Here is a 26,085-nt window from a genome sequence, read left to right as displayed (position 1 = left end):
CTTTTGATGTGGGAAATGGAATTTAAGAGGTAAAAGTGGCGGAGAGAGGCTAGGAAGCTGCTAGGAGCATAGTTGCCCCACATAAAAAAAACAATATAATGGTTAGTCCCTTTATTGCTTACAAAAGCAATACCCACACGATGAGAAGGATATTCCCAGCCACTGTGCCCTCTTGCCTTCCCTTGTGGGCAAGCATCTTTGCAGGCTCCTTTAAGTCCTAATGGGCTTGTTTAGTTTTATTTCTTCTAAGTCCTAATGATGGGCTTGAGTATAATTTAAAAATTTTGATTTTTTATTTAAAGGTAAGAAATTGTGTTAATTTGCTTTAATCGGTTTTTTGTTTATCCTAAAATTGAGCCGAGCTCAAGCTGAGGTCGAGCCGTTTATTTACATTCCAAGCCGAGCTTGAGCCCGATTTTTTTTATTTTGCATCGAGTTGAGCTCGAGCCCAAGCCTACATCTACCTCTTTCAACTTAGCTTTGAATAGGCTGAAGCTTGGCTCGACTCGTTTGCAGCCCTAGCAGCCATGGTCAATGCCTAGCCTTGAAGAAGCATCAACTGGGTCTAGGGTCACTAAAGACAAATCTAAGAACTCATTGTAATGAGAAATCTTGTGTCCATTGAAGGGTTGGGAAATTGTGCACGAACATGAAGTAAATAATTATTGTAATCATGATACTAAGGGTGCACTGTGCAATAATTTATGCGCGGACTTGAATGTGGAGTCGTTGTCTGACAAGTTGAGTCCTTTCTTGAACATTTGGACAATTTTATGGCTGTCTTTTGAGTGACATGGTTGTTTGAATCTTACGTTTCATGATTCGATTCATATGATCCGTATGAATTCCACACGGAATCAATTCGAATCTTAATAGTGATTGAAACTAATTGAATCATTGCCGAATCTATCGATTCACCTTTTGAATCTAAAGAATTGATATGAATCCATTGATTCAGATGATTCTAGACTTATCATATCTTGATAGATTGGACTCGTTTAAAACCCCCAAAAACAGTGTTTTTTTCTTTCTTTTAATTGCTTTTATTCTTTCACGACTACCTTCCGTTCCTTGTCTACAATAGTTTTGTGCTAAGAGAAGAAAATAGAACTTTAGGTCCTATGTTACCTTCACACTCATTGGCTAAGGTGGTACTCATGTTCCATTTTTTTGTTAAGATTTTATTTTTTTAGTAGTTTGTTCAATCATCATCATTTTTTGAAAGTTAATTATTTTTTTTTTATTTTTAACTCAAGAAAAAATATGCATGAAATATTATTTTTTTTCAATTGTTGATAAATGCCGAAGTTCAGCTTTTTTGTTATTTTTTTCTTGATTCCTTCCCTTCAACAGCATAAAGTTCATTTTTCTATTAATATATCTTGAGTCATTCCTGTGCTTTTCATTTGTTTAGGGAAAGCATACACATGAAATATGTTTTTGTCAAAATTTAAATTTATGCTATTTTGCTTCTTGTTTGTATATCAATGTATGCATGTCATTTATAATTGATTTTGGATATTTGAACAGAGTCTTACAATTCAATTCAATGCTTGATTCCCAAAATTGGAATTTCGATTCATGATTTGAATCTCAAATTTGACAACTATAAAGCACTTAGAACTTGCTAGTGTGATGAAACTTCCTTATAGAGTTAATGCTTTTGTGATTGGATAACTTGTGATATCCTGCATTTTCCAAAGGCATGTGATAAACTTCAGACAAAGTGATAGATTCTTTGAATTTTGAAGGAATTTGATTATTGATATCTTTTAGCTTTATTTGTAATTTTTTGGCTGTATTTCACACTCTTCTTGGGATGACATTTTTTTTTTCTTCATAGGTTCATCTGGTTCTGCTGTTAATGTACTTATTTTTCTTATAAAAAATTTTCTTGTCTAACCCTTTTTTTTGAGAATGTGGGCAATCTTTTATTCTCTCATCCATATCATACCTAAACGTAAAATCAGTAAAATTTAGCAAAAAGATTAAGACACACTAGATGACAACTGCTTAAGGTTATACAATTGGTCTACTAGTTGGGTCCGGAAAAAACACAGGACATACTTATCTTTTAAAAAGGTTATTTCAGTCTAGATAATTATGCCCTATGTAGTTTTCAGTCTTTTGCTGATATTCACAGATTTGCTAGTCAATTCAATAAGTCTGGATTTATCAAATTGGAGGCACTAGCAATCAGAAAACGCATACCAATAAAAATAGCTTGCTAAATTGACTAAACAATCAAAGAAGAGTGAGGGTCTGCACAACCATCAAAATCAAAAGGGTACCTAGGTTCATTTATTTGTTGAGAATCATTAACTACTTGATAACCAAATATGTCAAGCTGGCTCATTTTTCTTGGGAGGAAAAAAAAGAAACAAAATTAAGACTTGATGCAAAGGAGCAAGACAATTATTTTCTTTTCCATTTTTCTTTTTAAGAATAAGGAACATACAAAATTGTGGGCCTAGTGCAAATCCACAAGCTTATGAATTAGATAAGAAACATTAATTAGACTTCAAGGGAGTGCAAGCACATACTGAGGCCAATGTGGCCTTACTAAGATATCTTTAACATCTTGGGATTGCCTGCTGCCTTCACCCCCTTCCCTTTCAGTTGTGGGCCTTCTGTTTTCATGGACTCTCTGGTTCATTTTGAAACTTCCGTCTTATAGCAGGTCCAGCAAGTCCAGATTGACCAGGCATACTCTGTTTTGGCTGAGGAGCAGGCTATTGGGGAGCCTCTGTAACCAGTTTCTGTGGTGGTAAATCTGGCAATTATGCCTGCTGTCATCACAGGCATGCTGAATGCTGAAGACTGCCTGCCCTCTTTGTCTTTAAGGGTGTTTAATGAGCTGGAACTTGATAGTATCAACTTTAAACTGCAGTGTCGAATTGGTTTCTTTGCAAATGAACTTGGTTAGTAAGACTATTGGGGTCTCTTTTGAAGGCTTTGAGGAAAGAATGATGTGGTTATTTGAGGAAATTGAGAAGAAAAGAAGGGAAGAAGGCACAACTTCTGGGAAAAAAAAATCTCAAGGCAGCAGCCGTAAGAAAGGCACAAGTAGGGAGTTGAAGAGATCGGAATACTCATTGAATTATGACAAGATGGGAGGGTTCTCTGACTTGGGAGAGGCCTAGAAGCATCTGGTTTGGTGAGTTGATCTTATGTTGAGGAAACTAATCTCGCAGTGTGTGATGGGACTTAACGACAGAAAAATTTCTGTAATCAGGTCGTTGCTCGATTTCTGGAAAGGAGATTTCATCTGTTTTCCAGAAACAAAAGTGAATTCCATTGACAGCTGGTTGGTCAACAGTTTATGGTGAATTAAGAATTGTAAATGGATTGTGTGTTGAATGCAGCAGATAATGTGGGAGGATTCTTATTATGTGGAATGATTTGATTGTGGAATTGATGGACCATTCAATTGATCCCTTCGTGGTCTTTTGTTTGTTCAAGAGTCTGAAAGACAATTTTGTTTGGAACTTCACTGGGGTTTATGGTCTAGGTGACCTGGTGAAGGGCCTTTCAGACATCTTTTGTGGAATGAGCTTACGGAGATTAAAGACAAATGGGATGGGTTATTGAGGGTGAATTTGACAAATCTTATATCGTGATGAAAAGACTAGGAGATCCTTGAAGTCTATTAGCATGCAAGAGCTCATCATTTCATGAATGCTTATGCTCTCATTGCCCTCCCCCTCATTGGTGGTCCATTGTAGCCAAACTCGAGGGAGACATGTCACACTTAAGAATTGACAAATTCTTAGTTTACTTTGATTGGGAGTAACACTTCTTGAGGGTTATGCAATCCTTGCTCCCTTGCCCAATCTTAGATCACTTTCCTTTCCCCATTGCTTCTAGTGGAATCAAGTGGGGGGCCAACCCTTCATGCTTTGAGAACATGTGGTTTAAACATGAAAGGTGATCAAGAACTGGTGACTCAAGTGAAGGGACGGCTAGCTTCGTGGTTGCTTCAAAGCTGAAAATGCTGATAGAAAAATTGAAGAGATGGAAAAAAAATGTTTTTGGCGGCATCACTTTGAGGAAAAAAGGAGTTTCTTGACAACATTAAGGAGTTGGAAGATAAGGAAATTAGAGAGGGACTAAATGTTGAGAACAGGTCTAGAAAGCTTGCTGTCAAAAAAGATCTTGTTGAAGTCATCTCCTCAGATAAATTGCTTGGAGGAAAAAATTCAGGGCTCTTTGGTTGAAGTTGGTGGGGAGTGGAGGGAGAGATTTTGGTGGATGAAGAGAAAATCAGAAGGGGAATTTGCAACTTCTTTAAACCTTGTATACCAAACTAGTGTCTTGGGGACCAACAGTTGATAGCAATATGTTTAGAAAATTGAACCTCTCCATAGCTTAGTGGCTTGAGAGGCTATTTGGGGAAGAGGAAATTGTCCAAGCACTAAAGAGTTGCATCGGGGACAAAGCTCTTGATCTTGATGGCTTTAACATAGTTTTATTCTTGATGAACTGGGATCTTCTCAAGTATGATATCATAGTTTTCTTCCTGAGGAACTGGGATCTTCTCAAGCATGATATCATTGGAGTTTCTGAAGATCTACATAGAACTGGCAATTTTGTGTCTAGTATCAACTCAACCTTTCCTTGATTCCTAAAAAACCAATGGGCTAGGGGTTTGTAACCTCAAGACTTTCATCTAATCATCTTGTTTGGCAGTTTGTGCAATCCTTTCTGAAATTGTTCAACTAGCGTCAAATACACAATTTCAGAAGTTTCTGAAAAGCACCAGCAAGCCATCATTGCAAGTAGACAGATCATGGATGCTACTATGGTTGCCAATGAAATTGTGGATGCTTGCATTAAGGGTGGGCTGGATATGGTGAAGGCATTTGACCATGTAAATTGGAATTTTCTATTGTGTACTCCTAGAGAATAGATTTTGAGGAATCTTGGTGCAGCCGAATCCATCAGTGTATCTCAACCCCATCTTTCTGGGTATTGGTAAATGGTTGGCTTATTGATTTCTTTAAATCGTCTTGTGGCTTGAGACAAGGTGATCCCCGCTCCCCCCTTTTGTTTATCATGGTGATGAAAGTTTTGAGTTTTATGATGACTAAAGCCAATGAAGGTCGCCTGTTCTAGGGGCTTAGCATCAGAAGGAACAATGACTCAATGGAAATTTCCCATCCCCTTTTTTTAGATGACACTATCATATTTTGAAAGGATGACCCTGAGAAAATTCTTAATCTTAGATGCATACTTCTCGATTTTGAATTGGGTATTAGGCTTAAAAGTGAATGTGGGAAAAGTGAAATCATTTCGATGGGGACTTGCGATTGTGGGCCTTTGCTTGCAGGTCTTTTATGCTGCAAGCTTTGAGCATTTACTGTTACCTATCTTGGTATCCCCTTAGGAGCCAAGTTCAAGGATAGGGGTGTTTGCGACCCCATTGTTAGCCACTTTGAAAAGAAACTTGATGGTTGGAAAATGAACTTTTTGTCAAAAGGTGCAAACTCACGCTTATTAAAAGTACTTTCTCCAGTTTCCTAGTTTACTTTATCTCTCTTTTTCCCTATCCTATTCCTAGTGTGGTAGCCAATAGATTGGAAGGTACCGAAGAAGATTCTTTTGTGGGAACACGCCCGAGGTTTTTAAATATTATCTTGTTAAGTAGGAGGTGGTTAAACAACCTTTGTAGAAGGGTAGTCTAGGCCTTAGGTCCCTTCTTATCTTTAGTAAGGCCATTTTGGGGAAATGGTGTCGTAGATTCATGATAGAGAAAAGTCACTTCGGGAGGGATGTCATTGGTACCAAGTATGGAGACCATTATGATGGTTGTGCCTTTAAAGAATTGAAGGAAGCTCATGGTATAGGTGTTTGGAGACACATTAGGAGAGAATGGGTGAAATTCTCCCTCATTTACTTTCATGAGGGGAATATAGAGTATTTGTTCTTCTGGCATTATATCTGGTGTGGTAAATACCAACTTAGCACTTCTTTCCCCTCCATATTCACGCTAGCCCATGACAAAGATGCTCTCATTTGCAGACACTTAGAGTTCACCAATCAGGGGATGGGTTGGAATATTCCCATGAATAGGAATGCTTTTGATTGGGAGCTTGATACTATAACATATTTTTACATCTCTATAAGATCTAATGTCATGCATCTTCTAATGAACCCAAATGGGCTTTGAGCAAGGATGGAAACTTCACGGTCAGATCATTCTATAAACACCTTAGCTCCCCAGCTGAGAGCGGCACCAACTTCCCTTGGAAATGAATATGGTAAATGGCAGCCCCTTCCAAGGTTGATTTTTTTTTTTTCCCCACATGGGAAGCAAGTCTTGAGAGGATCCTTACCATGGACAATCTTTAGAAAAAAGGACTTACCTCTTGTTGATAGATGCTTTTTATGCTTGGAGTAGGAGGAAATGGTTGATCTCATCCTTTTACATTGTTTGGAGAAAAATGTGGAACTTGAGCCATTTTCATGGTCAAGCAGAAGTGGGTCACTGCAACTCCAGTGGAGGGGGAGCTGTGGGCTCGGAAGGGGATCAGATCAAACAAGGAAGAAAGTCTCTTCCCCTCATTTCCTTGCTATATTTTGAGTGGTGTGGACGGAAAGGAACAAAAGAGCCTTCAAAGTAACTGTTTCTACCTTTTAGTCTATCATCGACTGTTTGATTTCTATGATCTCTAACTGGAATACAGGGCTGGTTGGAAGGGACTCCGTTCGTAATCCTTGATACTTTTCATTAAGGGATGTATCTCTATTGTTGTTTCATTTGTATTTGGGTGGCATCCCTTTGGTGCCTCTATTTAAAAAAAATTCTCTTTGCTGATAAAAAAAACACTTAAGGGCCTGTTTAGATTTGTAAAACATTTTCCGTTTTTCAATTCTTAGTTTTCCAAAGAATTATAAAAATTTTAGCTTATTTTTTAATTTTTCAGTATTCATATTAAAAAGATAGAAAATATAGAGTTTGTTTAAATGTGAATTTTTTTTTGTAATTTCTAGATTTCAAAATAATCACAAAAAGACAACTTGTTTTCCAATTTTCCAAAATTTATATAAGGCAATAATGTAATACTTAGAATTATGGATTTTGGGGCTTGAATTTGGATTTATATGGATTTAGAAGAAATTTTATACAGTCTACACAAATTGAAGTCTAACATCCGAATTCCATGATCCCTTTATGGGAGAGAAAAAGTATGTTTTCCTACTTTTCTATATAAATTTGTAAATTGGAAAATAAGGTGGCATTTTTTGTAATTATTTGAAAAATTACAAATGAAAAACAATACTATTTTTACAACAAGCAAATAGTGTGAAAATTGTTTATTGTTGTTCATTTGTTTCATACAAATGTAGTAAAATATTATTTTTGGAAAACTAAATTGGAAAATGGAAACTGTTTTCCAAAACTGAACGGACCGTTGAATTTTCTTGCAATTCTAGGAGCTCCAAGTAGTGTACAAAGTGGCCTTAAGTTGCTAATGGAGACTGAATTCTACACAAAGAATCTCAATATCTCAAACTGCTACTGTATCTCCTGTTTACCTTCCCTTCAATCATGCATTTGGTTCCACCTCAGCCTTTTCAAATTTGGAACAGATGCTGGCAGGATCAAATTATTGTAAGCATTCTGAAAGTCTCGCTTCAATTGTTCAATTTATCATGACCAGAATCAATATGTCATGGGCTAATATCAATTTCTCTGGTGTTTCAATCTCTCGAGGGTGGAGTCAAGATCTTTGTTCTCTCGTCCAAATAACTTGGCTGGGTTATTTGGAATCTAATGGGATGGGAGCTTTTAGAGGAATCTCTCACAGATCAGTTCTCTCACACAAAATCTCTCACAAATCAGTTCTGTCTCAAGCAGACTTACAATCGAAGAGTGCTTAGGGCTGTGATGATGATTCTACGATAGGAGCAATAGGAGGAAACAACTAAGGGGTTGCAACAATGGAAGAAGGGCTTCTCACAGCAAAGTGTTCTGGAGGAGATTCTGGCAACAAGAAAATCTGATTTAGGTCCAAGAAATTTTTGGTGGAGGTCTGTCAAAAAAGTTCCTTTCCCTGCAACGAGCTTCAAAGCAGCATAACTTATTATTATTTTTTTGGTTGCTGCTGGGGCTCACTTTGGATTTCAGACTGGCAGCCACATTTTTGTTTTGCCCTTTTTTCCTGGAACCTTTGCTTAATGGCAGGAATAATTTTTTTCTTCTTTTCTTTTCTGCCCCGCCCCGGGGGGGGGGGGGGGTTTCCTCTTTTGTTTTTCTTGCTGCCTTCTGCTTCTTTTTTTTTTTTTTTTCAGTGCTTCACAGTAGAAAAAAAAAAGGGGGGGCAGCCTGGTGCACAAAGCTCTTGCGTATGCGGGGTCCAGGGAAGGGGCAGACCACAATGGGTCTATAGTACGCAGCCTGACCTTGAATTTTTGCAATAGGCAGTTTTCACGTCTTAAACCTGTGACCTCCAGGTCACACAGCAATAACCTTACCATTGTGCCTAAGCTCCCCTTGAAAAAGGGTGTCTCTGGGCCATAAGGCCCCCACATTGCACGGGTAAGGGGAGGGTCGTAACAGTGTACGCAGCCTTACTCTTACTTTTATGCAGAGAGACTGTTTCCTTGGACTCGAACCCATGACCAACCCAGTCACAAAGGAGCAACCTTACCGTTGATCCAAGGTCCACCCTCTTCACAGTAGCAACAAGGTGTTTTTTTAAAACTATTATTTATTTATTTGTTTTTAAATCAAAGGGTTTTGAGATTTGGGGATGTTGCTGAAGGTGGCAAAAGGATTTGGGTTTTGGCTTGTAGCAGTTAAGCTGAAAGGCAGCAGTGATGGGCTGATGGCCATGGTGGAGGGTTGGTAGATTGAAGTGAGGCTCTGATACCAATTGATGTAGGACAGCAAAGGAGAAAGAGAAGATATGGCGAAATAGGCACGTCAGAGAGAGACCTATGGAGAGAGAATAATGAGTTAGAGGAGAATCGAATGCAAAAGCAAAGAAGCCGAGGAGAAAGAAAGAGATAGAACTCCAGGGCAAATCATCCAAATCAATTCATTGGATATATTTATATAGGTGACCAGTACATTATAAGCCTATATTTATAGACAACCAAGAAAAGTAAACAATCAAACAGTACAAAATAACCCAAACCAATAAAAAATTATAAAATAGTTGTGATAATTATAATTAAATATCAACATATAACCGCAATATAACTAAAATATCTAAAGCAACATTAAATTAATTAAAATTCCTAAAATATCAGATTTATTACATGAAGAAAAATCCTTAGTCTCATCTTTTAGTGTATGATTGTGGTAGAATTATCCATAAGAAGAATTCCATCAATATGATTGGAGAGAAATGCTAGAATCTTCAAGACTTTGGCTACTTCTCCTACTTTGATTTGGAGTAGAGTGGGTTTTCTTGCACTGCTTCGCTGTTCAGTATATGACTTTTAGAGGCATCCATTTTTTGGCTCCCATTTTCTTTTTTTGTTTGCTACCTTGGTTGATGGATCATGGAAGGATGGCTTGTCCTCCACATATCTTTATTCCTTCTCTTGATAAAATTCTTTGTTTACAAAAAAAAAAAAAAAATTCCACAAATTTTTTGTTTTTTTAATTTTGTGGCTTACAACATAGAAGAATTTCTGATCACTCTACTGTCTGTTATGATGTCTCAGAAATTAGAATATGCTCTATTGATTTTTTGCAAATTATGCAAATATGTGATTTTGTTTGCTTGTGGATGTGTACAATGCTGCATATATTTTTATGCAGGGGTTTTCCAAGCTCTCTATCATTTCTGCTGTACATGTTGTCTTTAACTAAGAAACCCTGTATTACTGTAGGCATGTGTTCATTTTAATCGTGGGCGCTATGCTGATTCCTTGGAGTTGTATAAGGTATGTTAGGTGGTTTTTTTTTTTTGTTGATATTAAGTAATGTAAACTTTCTTAGCTTGTGTTGTAATTAAATATGGTAGGGGTCCTAATTGAACCAACAGCCAGCATAAAATTGTAATTTATTAGATATTATCTTATTCGTGCACGGTGGTTTGATGTTTGTCTTTATCTGTAATGAATGAGCTTTGGTAAGAGGGCCTTGCAAGTGTATCCGAGTTGTACTGGAGCTGTCAGGCTTGGCTTAAGTCTCTGTTACTACAAACTGGGCAAGCTTGAAAAGGCTCGGAAGGGCTTCCAGCGTGTTCTGCAGGCAAGTTGTTTAGTAACTACTTGATTTTGCATTATTAATTTTGCAGCACGTGCTGCCTGCTGACGTCATTGCTTATCTGCTATGTGATTTTGTAATTATAGCTGGATCCTGAAAATGTTGAGGCTCTCGTGGCACTTGGTATTATGGATCTACAAACAAATGAAGGTGGGTTGTCTGTGCATGTAACTCTTGTTCTTATTGTGAACACATTGAGTTTTATAATTATTTATTCTGTTTTTATTGATTTTGCATCCTGAGAAGAATGTGATGCTAATTTTATATTTCTGATGCCTGTTTTATTTCTGGACAGCTGCTGGAATTAGAAAAGGAATGGAAAAAATGCAAAGAGCTTTTGATATATATCCCTACAGTGCAATGTCACTGAATTATCTTGCAAATCACTTTTTCTTCACTGGCCAGCATTTTTTGGTTGAGCAACTGACTGAAACTGCCCTCTATGTTACCAATCATGGACCAACAAAGTCACATTCTTACTACAATTTAGCACGATCTTACCATAGCAAGGTTTGAAACATCATCCCTTTTTTCCCTCTTCTTTCTAACATTCTAATGTAGCATGTCAACTGCTTCACGATGTCGGAAGTTTTAGCCTCATATACACCTTTATTTGTTGCTCATTCCCTAATAATTTATGCTTTTAGGGCTAAGTGATAGTTTAACATGTTAGAAGATCTATGTCTTCTTATGTTTAATCCTTTTGGTCTCGACTTGTCCTCTGTTGTCTTTATTGTTTGTTTCTGCATCTCCATGTGCAACACTTGCACATTGGAAAGTGGTGGTTTTGATTCAAATATATATTATTAGCCCATGACTTGAAGAATATCCCCTCTTTTTCTGTGTGTTTGTATGTGTCTGTATGTGGATTTATCTTTTATTATGATGGATTGAAAAAAATAGGGGAAGGGATATGGGAATTAAGGGGTTTTTTTTTTTCTCTTATATGATTTATTTATTTTTCATAAAATGAGGATGATAGTGTTTTAGTTAGGAAAAAGATGTAAGAAAGATGGCAAACTTAGTTTAGTAAGCTATTTTTATGAAAATCAAGTACAAAGGCTTAAACGTAGAACTGATGAATGAGGATAATGCTAAAAATTTGAGATTTTTCCAAAAAAATTAGAATGAATGAAGTTTAGAATGCATTAAAGAAGAACAAAAATGGAAAAGTTGTTGGGCCGGATGACATCCCAATTGAAGTGAAAAATTCTTGGGAGATAATGGAATGAAGTTTAGTATGCATTAAAAAGAAGAAAAATGGTGAAGCTATTAAAATGGGTGACATCTCAGTTGAAGTAAAAAATTCTTAGGAGATAACGGTTGACTAATCAATTAACAAATTTATAAGGACTAAGAAAATGCTGGATAAAATAGAGGAAACACACAAAGATACTTTTATAGAAATAAAGGAGATCTTCAAAATTATAGTAAATATTGTGTAATTAAATTTTTGGGCTTGGGTAGACCGTTGGGGTAATTGAACGAAGACCAAGTCTTGAAACAAGGTTTTAGAAAATCAATTTCGTTTTACGTGTAGGAGATCAACTCCAGAAGTTATATATTTATTAAGAAGATCAAAGAAGAGTTTAAGGAAAAGAAGAGGGACTTGCGATTTTATTGATTGAGAGAACTAGGATACGTATGGAAGTTCTATGGAGGGTCATGGAAATAAAGTGGGCGTGCAGTAGGTAAATAGATGTCATTAAAGACTTACAAGATTGGGGAAGTGAGACTAGTGCTATAGCTACAAGAGGAGAGAGTAGGGAATTTCCCATAGGATAGGTGTATATCAAGGGTGACTATGAGTCCTCATATTTTTGCTTTAGTAATGGATGGACTTACTAGGAAGATCAAGAACAAGGTTCCATGATGCATGTTATTTGAAGATGATATTGTATTAATCAATGAAACTAGCTGGAATAGAATCTAAGTTGGAATCATGGAGGGAATCTTTAGAATATGGAGGTTTTAAGATAGCTAGAATAAGACATAATGCATGAATTTTGACTGTAGTCTTTTTAGAAGGAATGTTGGATAAAATATTAAATTTGATGGTCAAGAAATTCTTATTGCTAGTAGATTTCGGTGCATTGGATATATTATGCTAGTTGAAGGAGAAATTGAAGGTGTAATACATAGAGTTAAAGTAGGTTGGGTAAAATGGAGAAATGCTTTTGATGTCTTGTGTGCTCATAGAATATCAATAAAATTAAATAGGAAAAGTATATAGGATAACTATAGATGGGCTATGTTATATGGATAAGAATGTTGGGCAATTAAGAAGCAACATATCCAAAATATAAAAGTTGCTAAAATGAGAATGTTATGGTGGATGACTGAATGGCTTTAAAAGGTAATTTAAAGAATAAATGCATTCATGGTAAGTTACACGTAGCCCTGAACACTTGCAAAATATAAGGGAAGGGCAATAAAGATTGTTTCGGCACTTGCAACATATGCTGAATAACACCTGTTAGGGCTGAGCTAGTTGATGTTGCAGTAGGAGTCAAGAGGGGTACACATATATTGCCTTGGATTGAGATTGTACTAACTAAAAAATATTTCCAACTTTGGGAGGATGTTGTCCTAATTAGGAATGCAGGAGAGGATTTAGTCCTCATTTGGAACTACTTAAAAAATAAGTTCTTACTACAAATAGTATTTAAAATAAGTGCTTGTGTAAAAAAAGTACTATTTGGCTTGCACTCAAATAAGTATTTATTGCAAAAAGTACTTTTCAAACCACTTTTTTGGAGCAAACATGAATACTTTTATAGAAATAATTAGGGATTAGTTTTGGCCGCTTATAAGTAGTTACTGTAGTTGCTGTTCCTAAGTGGTGTATGCTTGTAAATTTAAACAATTTACAAGCATGACAGTCATTTTGTTAATAAATTATTAATGACAATTTGAAAAATATTATTAAAATAAAAATATTATAAAAAATTATTGTTAATAATATTATATTGAGTTAGAAAATAGTAATCATATATTTGTTTTAGTTAATAGAAAATATTTAAAGTTTGAATATTAAATTTAGATAAATATGAATTATTTTTTAATTAGAAAATATTAAAATGTTAATTAAAGATATTAATTATAAAATTTTAATTAAAAATTTAATTAATTTATCAATTAATCAATACTAAAATTTTAATTTTAATAATTATTTATAAATTTTAATTAGTTTGTTAACTGAATATTAAAAATGTCAATGAAAAATTTTAATTAAAATAATTATTACCTAGAATATATTAATTGAAATATGAATTAATTTCTAATTAAAAAATATTTAAAATTTATTATTTTTTAAAAAATTAGATAATTTTAAAATGTAAATTAAAAATTAACATAATATTAATTAAATTTTATATTTTAAAATTTTTAAAAAAGTTTAATTACTAATATTAATTAGAAAATATTAATTAAAACTGTTAACACAATTTAATAGTTAGAAAATATTTCAAATTTTTTTTATATTTTTTAATTCAAAATTTTAATTGAAAATGTCAACATATAAGTTTTTAATTAAAAATTTTAATGTAATGTAATAATTTAATATTATTTTTTTATGTATTATAATATATTAATTCTATGTTGAAATGTAATAATATGTTCACATTATAATAGTCTATGTTCACACAATGCTATAATATAAAAGTGAGTACCCAAATACTTTAGTCTACTTTTTTATACACAACCAAACAATACTTGTGACTTTTCAAGACAAATACTATTTTCAGAAAAAGTAGTTTCCCCTTTTGGCTGTTCTTATCAGTCATCTTACATGAGGCTGGCCAGTGGTCACAACCTTTTCCTTTATCCCATTTATCTGTTGGTTGACCTTGCAGAAAACTCATTGCTGATGACGTCTTATAAGTGATTCTATTTCTTATATATTACCATTTCTGGTATAACTTATGTTTTATGGCCAAGTGTGTTACAGTAATTCTAATTGTGCAACTAAGTATACTCTTGATAATCATAGATAACTTGGGTATGATCATGTTAACTTTGTGTGGCTCATGCTACTTAGCTGTTAGGAGTGTAACATGTGTGGCCCCATAAAATTTGGCTTCTTTGGATTTGCTGCTGATGTGACGCTATTTTTTATTTTGATTGTAGGGAGACTATGAAAAAGCTGGGTTGTATTACATGGCATCTGTCAAGGAAATCCGTAAACCTCGTGATTTTATATTGCCTTATTATGGTTAGTAGTTTATCTCAGTTTTGAGGGTGGGCCTTGGATCAAATGCCTAACATATTTGACTGCATCTCTAACACGAGCAATTGAATCCCCCATTTCTTTCAAACCAGCTTGCACAACTATGTTAATTATATAATTTATATGTGCAATGCATCTCATGTGAATGAATTTACCCCCTAGAATGTCCTTTCTCCAATTTGAAAATTTTCCTTTTATTTAGGCAACTCCACCATCATTTGAACTTGCATTATCTACTATCATAGTAAACACATTGTCAACTCCCCAATCAAGAAAACACCTGTCAATGGCCATACCTGTCTCCTCACCTCTATGACTAGAAATTGGACAAAAGTTAAGGATCTTTTTGTTTAATTTCCAGTCATCATCTATAAAGTGTGTGGTCAAATACATATAATTCACCTTTTGCAAGGAAGTCCATGTGTCAGTTGTGAAACTAACCCTTTGAGAGGAGGTTTCAAAAGAAATTTCAACTTTAACCTCTCTTCCATGTAAAGGTCATAATAATCCCTAGAAATTGTCCATTTTGATGGAATTCAAAAACGAGGGCATGCTATTTTCTCTACAAATATAAATGGCAATTCATCAACAATAACCATATAAGATAATGCCTTTCGAATTGCTTCTTGGTCAAACTTCCAATTTGTAAGAGTTGCCTCTTGGCCCTCTACATTTTTTGAGGCTGGTTGATAATTTAGTTGTGTCTGTTTTGTTTCTTCAAAATATGGATTTTGTAGACATCTAACCATTTGATATCTAAATGTGCCCGTACCATTCTTTTTAGGATCAGCACAGTAATCAATATGACAATAATGACACTTACCCTTAGTTTCACCGGACTCAAGTCACAAATTTAGTGAAATGATCCTACACTTCAGATCTTGGTCTCATTCTCTTCCTCGTTTTTTTTATGAGATTCAGTGGGATGATTAGTACCACTCTCACTTGTCATGCTTGGATTTGAAGGTTGATGTTGGGAAGCCACTTGCGTAGTTTTTGCATCCTCCAACACCTTCACCTCCATAGGCAAGTCATTGCTCATTTTTACTTTAATATCTGAAAAAGAAAAGGTAAAGTGCAATCATAAATAAGAACTCTCAAATGGGTTAAAACAAATTCAAATTGACTTAGCTGCACTAAGTCCTTTTAGTTCACGGTAGATTTTTTACCTCAATAAGAATGACAATTCATACAAAAACCTTGATTTATTAGTCAAGGTGAAAATCCAAATGAAACCTGACCCCATGCACTGTGCTATGTCTCTGAAAATCATTTCTAGAGAGAGAGAGAGAGAGAGAGCGAGAGAAGATCAATCTCTGGGAAAAAAGTTTTGGAACTAAGCTTAAAGACCAATCTACAGTTTCTTTCAGTAGCATACACTTGCATTCCTGCATTTGTTAAAGTATATGATTTGCTATATATAATGGATTGTGATTCGGGTCTGGTTTTCCAAGCCTATATAACTGCAAAGTGATTCCACAGTCATGGTGCTAACATGTTCTTGATAATAAGATATTCAGAGTTTACGCCTGCAATCCTGAGTCCTCTGTTTCTCTTCTTTTAAGTTCAAAGGCTGCAGGGATGAGAAAAATGAGTGCCATCTTTGTCTTCAAGGATTGGTGTAACCGTATAAGTAGGATCTTCAATGGGCAAAAAACGAAAAAAACAAAATCTGACTAGTAGAAGCATAAAGAGTCATTGCTGTACCACTTATCCAAGTTAGTAATGTCTGGTAGCAGTTAAAGCTTTAGTATTCAATTTTCTGCATATTCCTGTTATCCCTTTTGATTGCTGAATAGTCTTCTTTTTATCAGTTGTGTTAATGAATTTTATCATCTATGGAAAAGACAATTCTTCACAATTTCAAATTTATGTCATCTTGATCAATGTACTTGGAAAGGGATTTTAAGTTTCTGCAGCTTAATACTGAATGCTACAAAGCTGTTCTTGGAAAATAGCTCTGTTTCTACAACACCATTTTTGCAAACTAGCTGACAGCTTGACACAAACACACAGGCAGATGAGACCATGCACGGGATTCATGTGTGATGTGTTTGAGCAGAGAATGGAACATCAAATAAACAATTCCTCACTCAGAGATGAATTTAATGTTATCACCAAACCAGGAATCCAGGATAACAAATATTAAAGCAGCTAGAAACAAAATATCAGCACAAAATTCACAAATCACAACTACTAGTTCTTAGGTTATTCATATGCAACAAAGATTAATTGTACAGAATGCCGAAATGGCTTAAATCTCAAATCTAATGACTTTTAACAACCTAACTACCTAAGACTTTGAGTCTGAGAGTGCTCAAGCGACGGTCACAGCAAGCCAGTGATGGCTGATCTCTGGAGGGTGGAGCCGTGGAGGGCCTGGACTTTGGAGGCTTGAACTCTCGATTGTTGAAGAGTCGATGTAGTATTAAGAGGCAATTTCCTGCAGGAATTGGGTAGTGCAAGTAAGCTTGAAAAATCCATCCCTAATAATGCCACATCAAAGTCATGTAGGGGTGCTATTGTGAAATCTAGGATCCTATCCTAAGGTCCCATTTGACATGATACCCTTGAAGCAGCTCCTGTTGCAGGCAAGGCTTCAAAATTGATTGCTTTGAGTTTCCTTGAATACTTATTGACTTGTAATTTTAACTAGCAAGCTTAAGAATCGACAATGAAGTTGTAGGTAACACTAGTGTCGCTCATAGCTTTCTTGCTGTTTTTTTTTTTTTTTTTCGATGACGTGGGAACTCCAGCCACCGACGAGCCCTTTGGACCCATAGCTTTCTTGCTGTTGCCGTTAAAAAATAATTCAATGCATTTGAGACTCTTTTCTTGGGTCTTGTTCTGGCATATTGGCATTCCAGTGTTCCTAGAGATTTCAAAGCTCCCACCATGTTCTAATTTTCTATCAGATCCTGCTATGGCTTCCTTTTCCTCACTCAATGCCTTTGGAGCATTCTCTTGCAAAGGACACTGACAATAGGGGAGGGGGGGGGGTTCAACTATCGAGGTACCCTCTTGACTGCCTTTTTCTCTAAAATAGAAGAGCCTTCTTTCTCTCCCAAAATTAATGCTCTCATTTCCAATTTTTAGGCTTTTCATTTTATTAGGCATTGACTCATTGTTTTTGGGAGTTTAGTTCTTACTTTTTAAAGGACTATTTGTGTAATCATCTGGTCATTTAGTAGTGACGAGGGCCAAAGATTGATCTCAGATCCCTTGTCATCTTATTTCATTTTTTGGCCAGGTTTTTAGTATTTGAGGAAATGGAATAATTTTTCATTATCTGTCATATCTTCGACATTGAGCATCACAACAAGGAATTATTGTATGTATCCCGAATTGATCTATTTTATTTCAAATTATATATTTATGACAAGCTAGGTATTCCACATTTTATGGATAAAACTGGGTCTCTAGTGCCTACTTCAAGTCCTCCCATGTGCCAATGGTGCAACAATGGGTATCCTTATTTTTTTCTTCATTAGAACTTTGCATCATTGACGAGATGCATAGTCACTACAATGACTTTTGTCTCCTATGAATCAATTTGAGAGGCTTTAAAGTACTGCTCCAGGTCAAAAAAAAAAATTGGCCAATTCTTTAGGGCCTATTCGGTATCTTTTTTTGTTTTCATTTTTGTACATTGAAGAAACAGATTATGATAATGTGTCTGTTTACATTACTAGTTATCTGTTGTTTTCGAAAAAAAAAAAAAACCAGATTTTATGTTTTCAATTATTTTGGCAACTTGTTAACAAAATACATTAAGTATTCATTTTATACACAATGTTAATAGAAGTTATTTAAAAAGTTATTTTTACTACTTTTCAATTGTCATTTCAATAGCATTGTTCTTGTAGCACTTAAAATTCAGTTTTGAAATATGTAATTAAGTAATCGTAATAATTTATATTCTTATTATGATATTTTAATGTATATTTTTTTTATTTTTGTTTTTATAATCTTATTTTTTAATTGCTATTTGATTCAAGGACAAGAGTATTTTTTCAATCAAGTTTTTAATTTGTTTTGTTTTACTTGTTTGAGGTTTTATAGGTTTTATTTCTGGTTCTTAGTTTTTGTTTCGAGTTTTTTTTTTTTTTCATAACTTTTGACAGTATAGCAAATGACCCTGTAGCATCTTGCAGCAACAAAGTTGATTCCATATCAGCTAACACTTTGTATGGCCACATTCATTGTTGCATTCATTCTTGCATCTGGCTTTGCAATTGGGCCATGGTGTCCTTGATCTTGCTAGATTCCATTATAGTTTCTCTTATTGCATCAAATCTCACATCAGTGGCATCTGTGGAGTCCTTCACATGAGCATTAGCATCTTCAGGATTCCTCCATTGTCCTCATTGGTGGCCTCAAGCTCTGTTGGCAAAGTTGAAAAACTTTGCCACAATTTTTTAGAGTTAAACAAATATTGTCTCCACTGTTTCAAGTTCAGCCACTCTCGAGTCTTGCCTCGAATATCTCTATATGCTCTATCTTTGCTAACTTCGCGGCTCTTATGTGAGCATTCATGTTGACTGACTCGTGCTTTGACTGTCGTGGAACCAAGTTTCATCCTTCTCATCTGATTTGTGTGACACTTGTCGAGAATTCTTTCTAACCAGGTTAGCCAATATTTACACGAGCAAGCATGCATGCACGAGCATCAATAAGTCACTGAGCAATAATGATAGCAAGAGAGTAATATCACACATCCAATAGCGCAAAAGCGGTGAGAGTTACCAACATAGCAAATAACCATCGCACAATAGCGCACACAGCAAACAAGCATCACAATACTCATATTTGAAAGGGTGTACTTGTATCATTCATTTAGGCAACAGCAATGCAAATTCCTGGAGGGAACATTAGGGGCACACATCCTTGGAGAGTAACACATAGGGTCATCATCTTCCCCTGGTTACCCCCTTACATTGTCAACCAGTAACACTAGACACATGCAAGCCCATTATCTTTCATGGCTACCATTCTGTTATTGTGTTTAAACTTAGTCTTTGCTGTTACTTTCTATGGCAATGCTATTATAGAAGTTTTATGACATGGATTTAATGCTTTTTTTTCCTCGTGATCCAATTTTTTTTTTCTGTTCTTTTCATAACTGTGTTTGTTTTGCAATAGGCCTGGGACAAGTACAACTGAAATTGGGAGATTTTAGAAGTTCCCTTTCAAACTTTGAAAAGGTCTTGGAAGTTTACCCTGAAAGTTGTGAAGCATTAAAAGTGAGTTAAAATTATAAGGAAGACAGAGTTAGTTTTCTATCTAATCATCTATGTTCTGAGGAGTTCTATCAACTTTATTTGAATTGTTTTATTTCCCCCCCCCCCCCCCCCCATGGTATAGGCTCTTGGGCATATCTATGTTCAACTTGGACAGACTGAGAAGGCTGTGGAATTCCTTAGGAAGGCTACAAAAATTGACCCACGTGATGCAGAGGTAATTTATCCTGTCAGTTTATTCTTTGCTTGGTTATATGTATAAAATCAGATAACTGTGGCCCAGCACAGGGATAGGGACTGCTTGCTGAAGGAACAATCTCCAGTCATTCCCATCTGTACTAGTATAACCTAGGAACATAAAAAGCCTTTGAAACCAACTGATGCCCAGATGCTGGGCAATTCACTGTGAATCTGTCCTGTCTTTATTTTGTTGACCCACCCTTTATGTCAAAATGCCTGCCTTACTCCACTTGAGCTGCATTTCTTCTTGATAGACTGCGTACTGCTCATGTAAATTGTTTTGCACTAACATCCATTCAATCACTGTTGCATAATATGACAATGAATTTTTCTATATTACAGTTAAATCATTTAAGGGAAAGCTATGTTAATGATTGCAAATTTCTTATTCTGGAACCAAATACGCTCTGGTATATTGAAAATATTTTTGAGAGCAAAAAAATCATTTAGGAAGTGCATTATTGCTGAAAATGTGAGACTGAAGGGTTGAACTTTTTCATGAATAGTAATTTATAATTTTGCGACTGCAGCAATTTGTAAAATACTTCTGCTTTTGAAATTATAATTTTGAGGTCTATCTGTGCTAAGAAGTTGTGCCTCTCCAAGCATTTCAGCAGCAATTGTCTGCTTAATTAAATATATATATATATATATATATATATTTTGTATTTTTTTGGTAGTGAAAGTGTAAATGAAATTATAATACATTTGGGAGATGGAGTCTGAGCCATGGGGATTTAGGACAGTGAAGAGAGAAGAGAAGGAAGAGACAGAAGAAAGGGAAATAAAAACAGAAAGGAAGGGAGGAAAGAGAAGGTATGGATGAAGAAGGAGAAGTAGAAGAGAGGAATAAGAAAGATACAGGGGGTTGTGTATGTGTGTGTGTGAGAGAGAGAGAGAGAGAGAGAGAGAGAGAGAGAGAGAGAGAGAGAGAGAGAGAGAGAGAACTGTTATTGCTAACTTTGGACAACATAAATTTTCTAAAATCTAACAGTCTAACTGGTATAATTGTTGTTTTCTATTTTCTCAACAGTGGAAACATGGATTATGAAAACATGGTTGTTTACGTTGCTAATTTTCTATTTCAATTGTCGGTTTTCAGCTGTTTGTAAAAAAAATTGAAAACTAGGTTTTATGGTATTCAATTGTTTTGGCAACCTATTGCCAAAATATTTTAATATCCAAAATTAACTTTTTTATTTAATATTTTTTTTATAAATACTTTTTAATTAAAATAAAAATAAAATAATCGCATGAATTTAAATACCCTTAAAATATAAATGTCCATAAATTTTCAAAAAAAATTAAAATCATCATAAAAGCCATTTACAAAATATTTTTACTATTTTCCAATTGTCATGTACAATACAATTACTTTTGTAAAGTAACTTTTGAAACATAATAATTAAGTAAAATTATTTAAAAATTTACTTTTATTATAGTATTTTAAATCTTAGAATGAAATAATGATTAAGGATTTAATAGCCCTGAATTTGTTGGGAAAATTGTCCATGGTCAAAGAAATTAGCAGAAAAGGATTCATGTTGCTGACCCCACCTAGTGAGACTTAAAGCTTGGTTTGTTATTGTTGTATTGTATTTATAATTTTTTATTAATTTCTACTTTATTATTTAATCATATATTTTTTGTTTCTTATTTGATTTAGGACAAAAAGAGCTTTTATTGAATCAAATTTTACTTTTTTTTTTTTGTCTTAAAAATATTAGCTAAGGAGGTTGTTGATTTTTGGTTTTTAGTCCATTGAAATCCACTTCCTATCTTTGACTCAAGGGATCTATCCTGGTTTATTGATGATGCAGCACGCAAGTGAAAGCTATTTTACTCTTCTAATTCTGTTGTATTTTCCTTTTCTGATTTAGGATATTTTTATTGAGATCATATCTTCAAAATTTTTGGGTATTACTATTTAGGAATGAAGATTCTAGGGTATTATTATTTAAGAACTTTAATTTTAGTTTTTTTTTAGATTTCTTAAAGAAATCGTTGATTGGTTTCCTTTTCTTCCATAGATTGTAAAGGCCCCTATGTGTTAGTTTTATGAAGAATGGAATTGAGGATTAAAGTTGTTGGACATTTGTCCTGCATCCAAAGGTTTATTGCAAATGATATTGCATCACTTCGCTGGAGCTCATTGATTGCCAAACCCTGCAATGCCCTAGAGGTTCCATTCTCCACTGTTGATTGTTGTTGTTCATCTTGATGGGGCATTGCTATCCGATCTGTGGAGACTTGAAGCAAAGAAAGAGTAGTTGCTGGAAATTCACTTTAATTGCAGAAGCAGCCCTACTTTCATTCAAAGAAGCACCTTTAAAACAGGTTCAGTTTAGACTTGAACCAGTTCAGTCAAACTGATCCAACCTGCACTGGTTCAGTCTTAAGCACACTGAATCGACCAGAGAGCAGATTCTTGTTAGAGAAAAATCAAACAGGAAAAAATGAAAAATAGTCATTGACTCAGCTTTGAAAAAGTTTGATTCTAGGGTAAGCAAGCTTCATTCTATGCCTTTCATTCTTATATTGATCCTTGATTGGTTGATCCCAATTCTTGTGAATTGGAAGGGCGGTCTTCCTTGCCACCCATTAATGAAGAGGTAGCCCCGCAAGAAGAGTTAGTAGTGGTAGCTACTCCTGAGATTGAAGAACCATTGCAACTGGAGCCCAAGCCCCAACCTGTTGAATTCATCATTTGAAGTAACCTTGCCACCGACACCTCCGTGATTTCTTTCATCATACAATCATATTTCATTTTGAAGTCAGCACATTACGTTTGATCTCCTTCAAGCCTGGTCATCATTTGGTTTTTACTTCGGATTCTTAGAGTTTGGGGTCTCTAGTTGGGTGAGAATGATGTTACATGCTGACAAGAGCTATTTTAATTTCTAATTTTATTATATCATATCTTTAGGAACCAAGATTCTTGGGTATTATTAGTTAGGATATTGTTATTTTAATTTATTAGGTTGCTAAAAACAGTTTCCTCATTTTTTCCAGCATTGCGAGCCTATAAATGGCTCCTATATTAATTTTTATTTGGACTGGAATTGTTCAGGCTGTCAGACATTGGTCCTGCATCAAGGGGTATTATAGAAGACTTTGATTTGCTACATTAGTTGAATTTTTTGACATTGATTTTAACCTGTCAGTGTTTGAGAGAGGTGCTTGCGAGTTTAGAAATTCATACTCGTAGAGTTTGTGATTTCATCTTGAATTGCCTTGTGCTGCCTCCAGCTCTCCTCTTTTCTCTAGCCTATCTATTAATCATAGTTGTAGGAATATTAAAAAAGAAAAAAAAATCTTTCGAGCCAAAGTTTAAGTTGTAACAAAAATCATCCCGAGCATGAAACTTCAGCCCATATTGCCTCTACCCTGAAATTGTTTGTTGCAGGCTTGCAGTAGCCTCGTGTTCTCTAATTGGAATCTTGAAGTTAATTTTTTATAGGCCCAATCAGACCTACACCTCGTCCAATTAGCTGCCAAATCCAAGTTGAATCAATGCTCAATCCCAAGTTCTATTAGATTTCCAAATTGAGTTGGGGTTCAATGACAACAAAACCTCCATCGTTGACTAAGTGTTCTTGCCATCGTCAAGTACTCGTCATGAATAACATTGCAGCTTGAAACCTTGCAGTCTCCTCGGAGTTCTGCCTGCTACATTGATTGCAGCTGTTTCCATGATGTTTCTGTTGCTGCCAGATCTGTACAAGCTTTAAGCATAACTATAGTAGCTTGAACCTCACCATGATCAATGAATCTGGCCCTAATTTCATACAAAGAAGCAATTTAAAACAGGATGACTTCGGTTGGCCTCAGTACAGTCATACCAGTCCAACCTGAACTAGTTCAGTCAATCTGGACCGGATTGCACCAGACTGAAGTTGTGAAACAGCTAATTTTTAGAAAAGAACATAATATTAAAAAAAAAAAATGGTGATTAGCTTGGCTTTGAAAAAGTTTCATTCTATGCTTTACATTCATGTATCATTTGTTGATCCTAATCATTGAGATAATTCGAAGAGAGGCCTTCCTTTCCACTCAATAAGGAAGAGTTAGCTGGGGAAACTACTATTATGATTGAAGAACCACTTTATTGGGAGCTTGAGACTCAAGCTGGTGGATTCATCATTCCTAGTAATCTTGTCAGCTACACCTCCATGGACTCTTCTGTCATACAGTCCTATTTTATTTTGAAGCCAGCACTTATGTTGGTTTCCTTGAAGCTTGATCATGATGTGAGTTCATGTATTGGATTTTCAAAGTTTAAGGTTGAATTCTTTTGGTTGGGGGATAATGATGCAGCATGCAAGGAAAAACTACCTTTTTTTATTTATTTATTGTATCTTCATTTTTTTATTTAAAGTTTTTTATTTTATTTTATTATGATTATATTTTTAAGATTCTAGGGTTTTATTATTTTTCTGAAAATAGTTATTGCCTAAGAATCTGTTAGGCTATAAAAAGCCCCTACATATTAGTTTTAAGGAGTCTTGAATTGAAAATTAAAGTTGTTGTGCATTTGTCTTGCATCGGTTGACTTTTTGGCAAAGTTTTGCTATATATATATATATATATATATGCATATAGATTTCGATTATTTGTTTATATAGTATAGAGCGGCATCACAAAATGAAAATTTGTAGTTTAATCTAAGATGACGAGGCTTACTTTCTTCAATGTGTTAACTTGTCGAGGCCCTTTCCCTTTTTTGTTTTATCTTTTCATTTCATACCACCAGTTTGTCATTTTTGACACGAGAATTGCTTTGTGTCATGGACTCTCAAGTTTCTTTCCACTTATGTGTTTCATTTTGTGCTTGTTCCTACCCAATGTTTACATGTTCCAGCCTGCATGCACGATCATCACATAAATCATTTGGGCCACAATGATAGCAAGAGTAATACCATATGCAACCAGGCCACAATGATAGCAAGGGTAATATCATATGCAACCATTAGCACATAAGGGTAAGGGTTATACACATAACAAAAAGGTATTCCACAACAGCACACGTTACACGCAATAGAGAAGCATCACAGTAGACATGTATGGAAGGGTCTACTTATGCCATTCAAACAAGGCAACTGTACATTCTTTTACTCAATGAGTTTAAATTTACAATGCAAATCCTTGGAGAGTAACTTGTAGGGTCATTATCTCCGCTGTTATCCCCTTACATTGTCACCTGGTGACCATGTGCCTTTGGTCTAGTAATATATTTGTATAATTTTTCTAAGAATTTAATCACAATAATCTGATCCTCCAGTATGCATGATTTCTTCTCAACAAGGAACTAAATTTTATGGCGATCTGTTGGTTATACAACTGTTGGTTTCACATATGTTTCCTTATTTGACTATACAGGCATTTCTGGATCTGGGGGATTTGTTAATTTCAACTGATGAAGGGGCTGCTTTAGATGCTTTCAAGACAGTAAGGACTTTGCATTTTTCTATAGATTCTTTTCTAGTTGATATATTTTTATTTTATATTGAAGAGAATTTGTATCTTACATTCTCACTACCTTGCGGATGAATGCAGAATGTTTACATATATATATATATATATATATTAATAGATGAAGAAGAAGAAACATTAATAAGGAAGAAAGAATGTAAACATGAGGATGATAAGGAATCCCCCGCAGAAAATAAGATAAAGAATAAAACAGAAAATAACAGTCAAAATAATGCAGCCACCAATCATGCTGTACATTTACAAAACACATCCCCTTGAAACAACCGGCTGCAACAGCCATAAAGAAGCCAAATATATCCCAAAGCAAAAAATGAGGAGTTGCAACTGTTCCTTTCCATCCAAATACCCACACCATACAGCATATAATCCACATCTCCATAAGGCTAACCTGTCTTTACGCCTGCCAAAACCTAAAAGTGAAATGTCCAGCATACCCTTTGCTGAGTTGCCAGTCTGGACAAATCCTGTTTTCAATAAATACCAAATAACTTGTTCCATATCATCCATGAGAAAGACCTATGCATAAACATCAATGTTTGATGGCTGGGATAAACTGCATTTCTGATGTAGAATTTTTTTTTATCTAAGTTTTATCTCATTTTTTTTCTTTTCTTTTTCCCCCTTTTTTGATCAGCAAAGATATGTATTATTAAAAAGGG

The 26,085-nt window shown here is 35.0% G+C and overlaps 1 protein-coding gene across 2 annotated transcripts in view; it reads left to right on the top strand.

Annotated features, from left to right (window-relative positions):
- LOC131159990 (protein CTR9 homolog) overlaps nt 1-26,085 on the top strand; it is a 66,352-nt gene that overhangs the window by 18,986 nt on the left and 21,281 nt on the right. For both annotated transcript variants that reach the window (XM_058115252.1, XM_058115253.1), the window contains exons 5-12: nt 9,847-9,900; nt 10,094-10,210; nt 10,312-10,375; nt 10,521-10,735; nt 14,354-14,438; nt 19,596-19,696; nt 19,818-19,910; nt 25,313-25,381. In XM_058115252.1, coding sequence (XP_057971235.1) covers nt 9,847-9,900; nt 10,094-10,210; nt 10,312-10,375; nt 10,521-10,735; nt 14,354-14,438; nt 19,596-19,696; nt 19,818-19,910; nt 25,313-25,381 — 798 coding nt within the window. The remainder of the gene's footprint in view (nt 1-9,846; nt 9,901-10,093; nt 10,211-10,311; nt 10,376-10,520; nt 10,736-14,353; nt 14,439-19,595; nt 19,697-19,817; nt 19,911-25,312; nt 25,382-26,085) is intronic.

The sequence above is a fragment of the Malania oleifera genome, chromosome 7, assembly GCF_029873635.1.
Source record: "Malania oleifera isolate guangnan ecotype guangnan chromosome 7, ASM2987363v1, whole genome shotgun sequence".
In the NCBI taxonomy this organism is placed as follows: Eukaryota; Viridiplantae; Streptophyta; class Magnoliopsida; order Santalales; family Ximeniaceae; genus Malania; species Malania oleifera.
The sequence above is the reverse complement of the archived record's forward strand: the minus strand, read 5'-3'. Positions and strand labels throughout refer to the sequence as shown.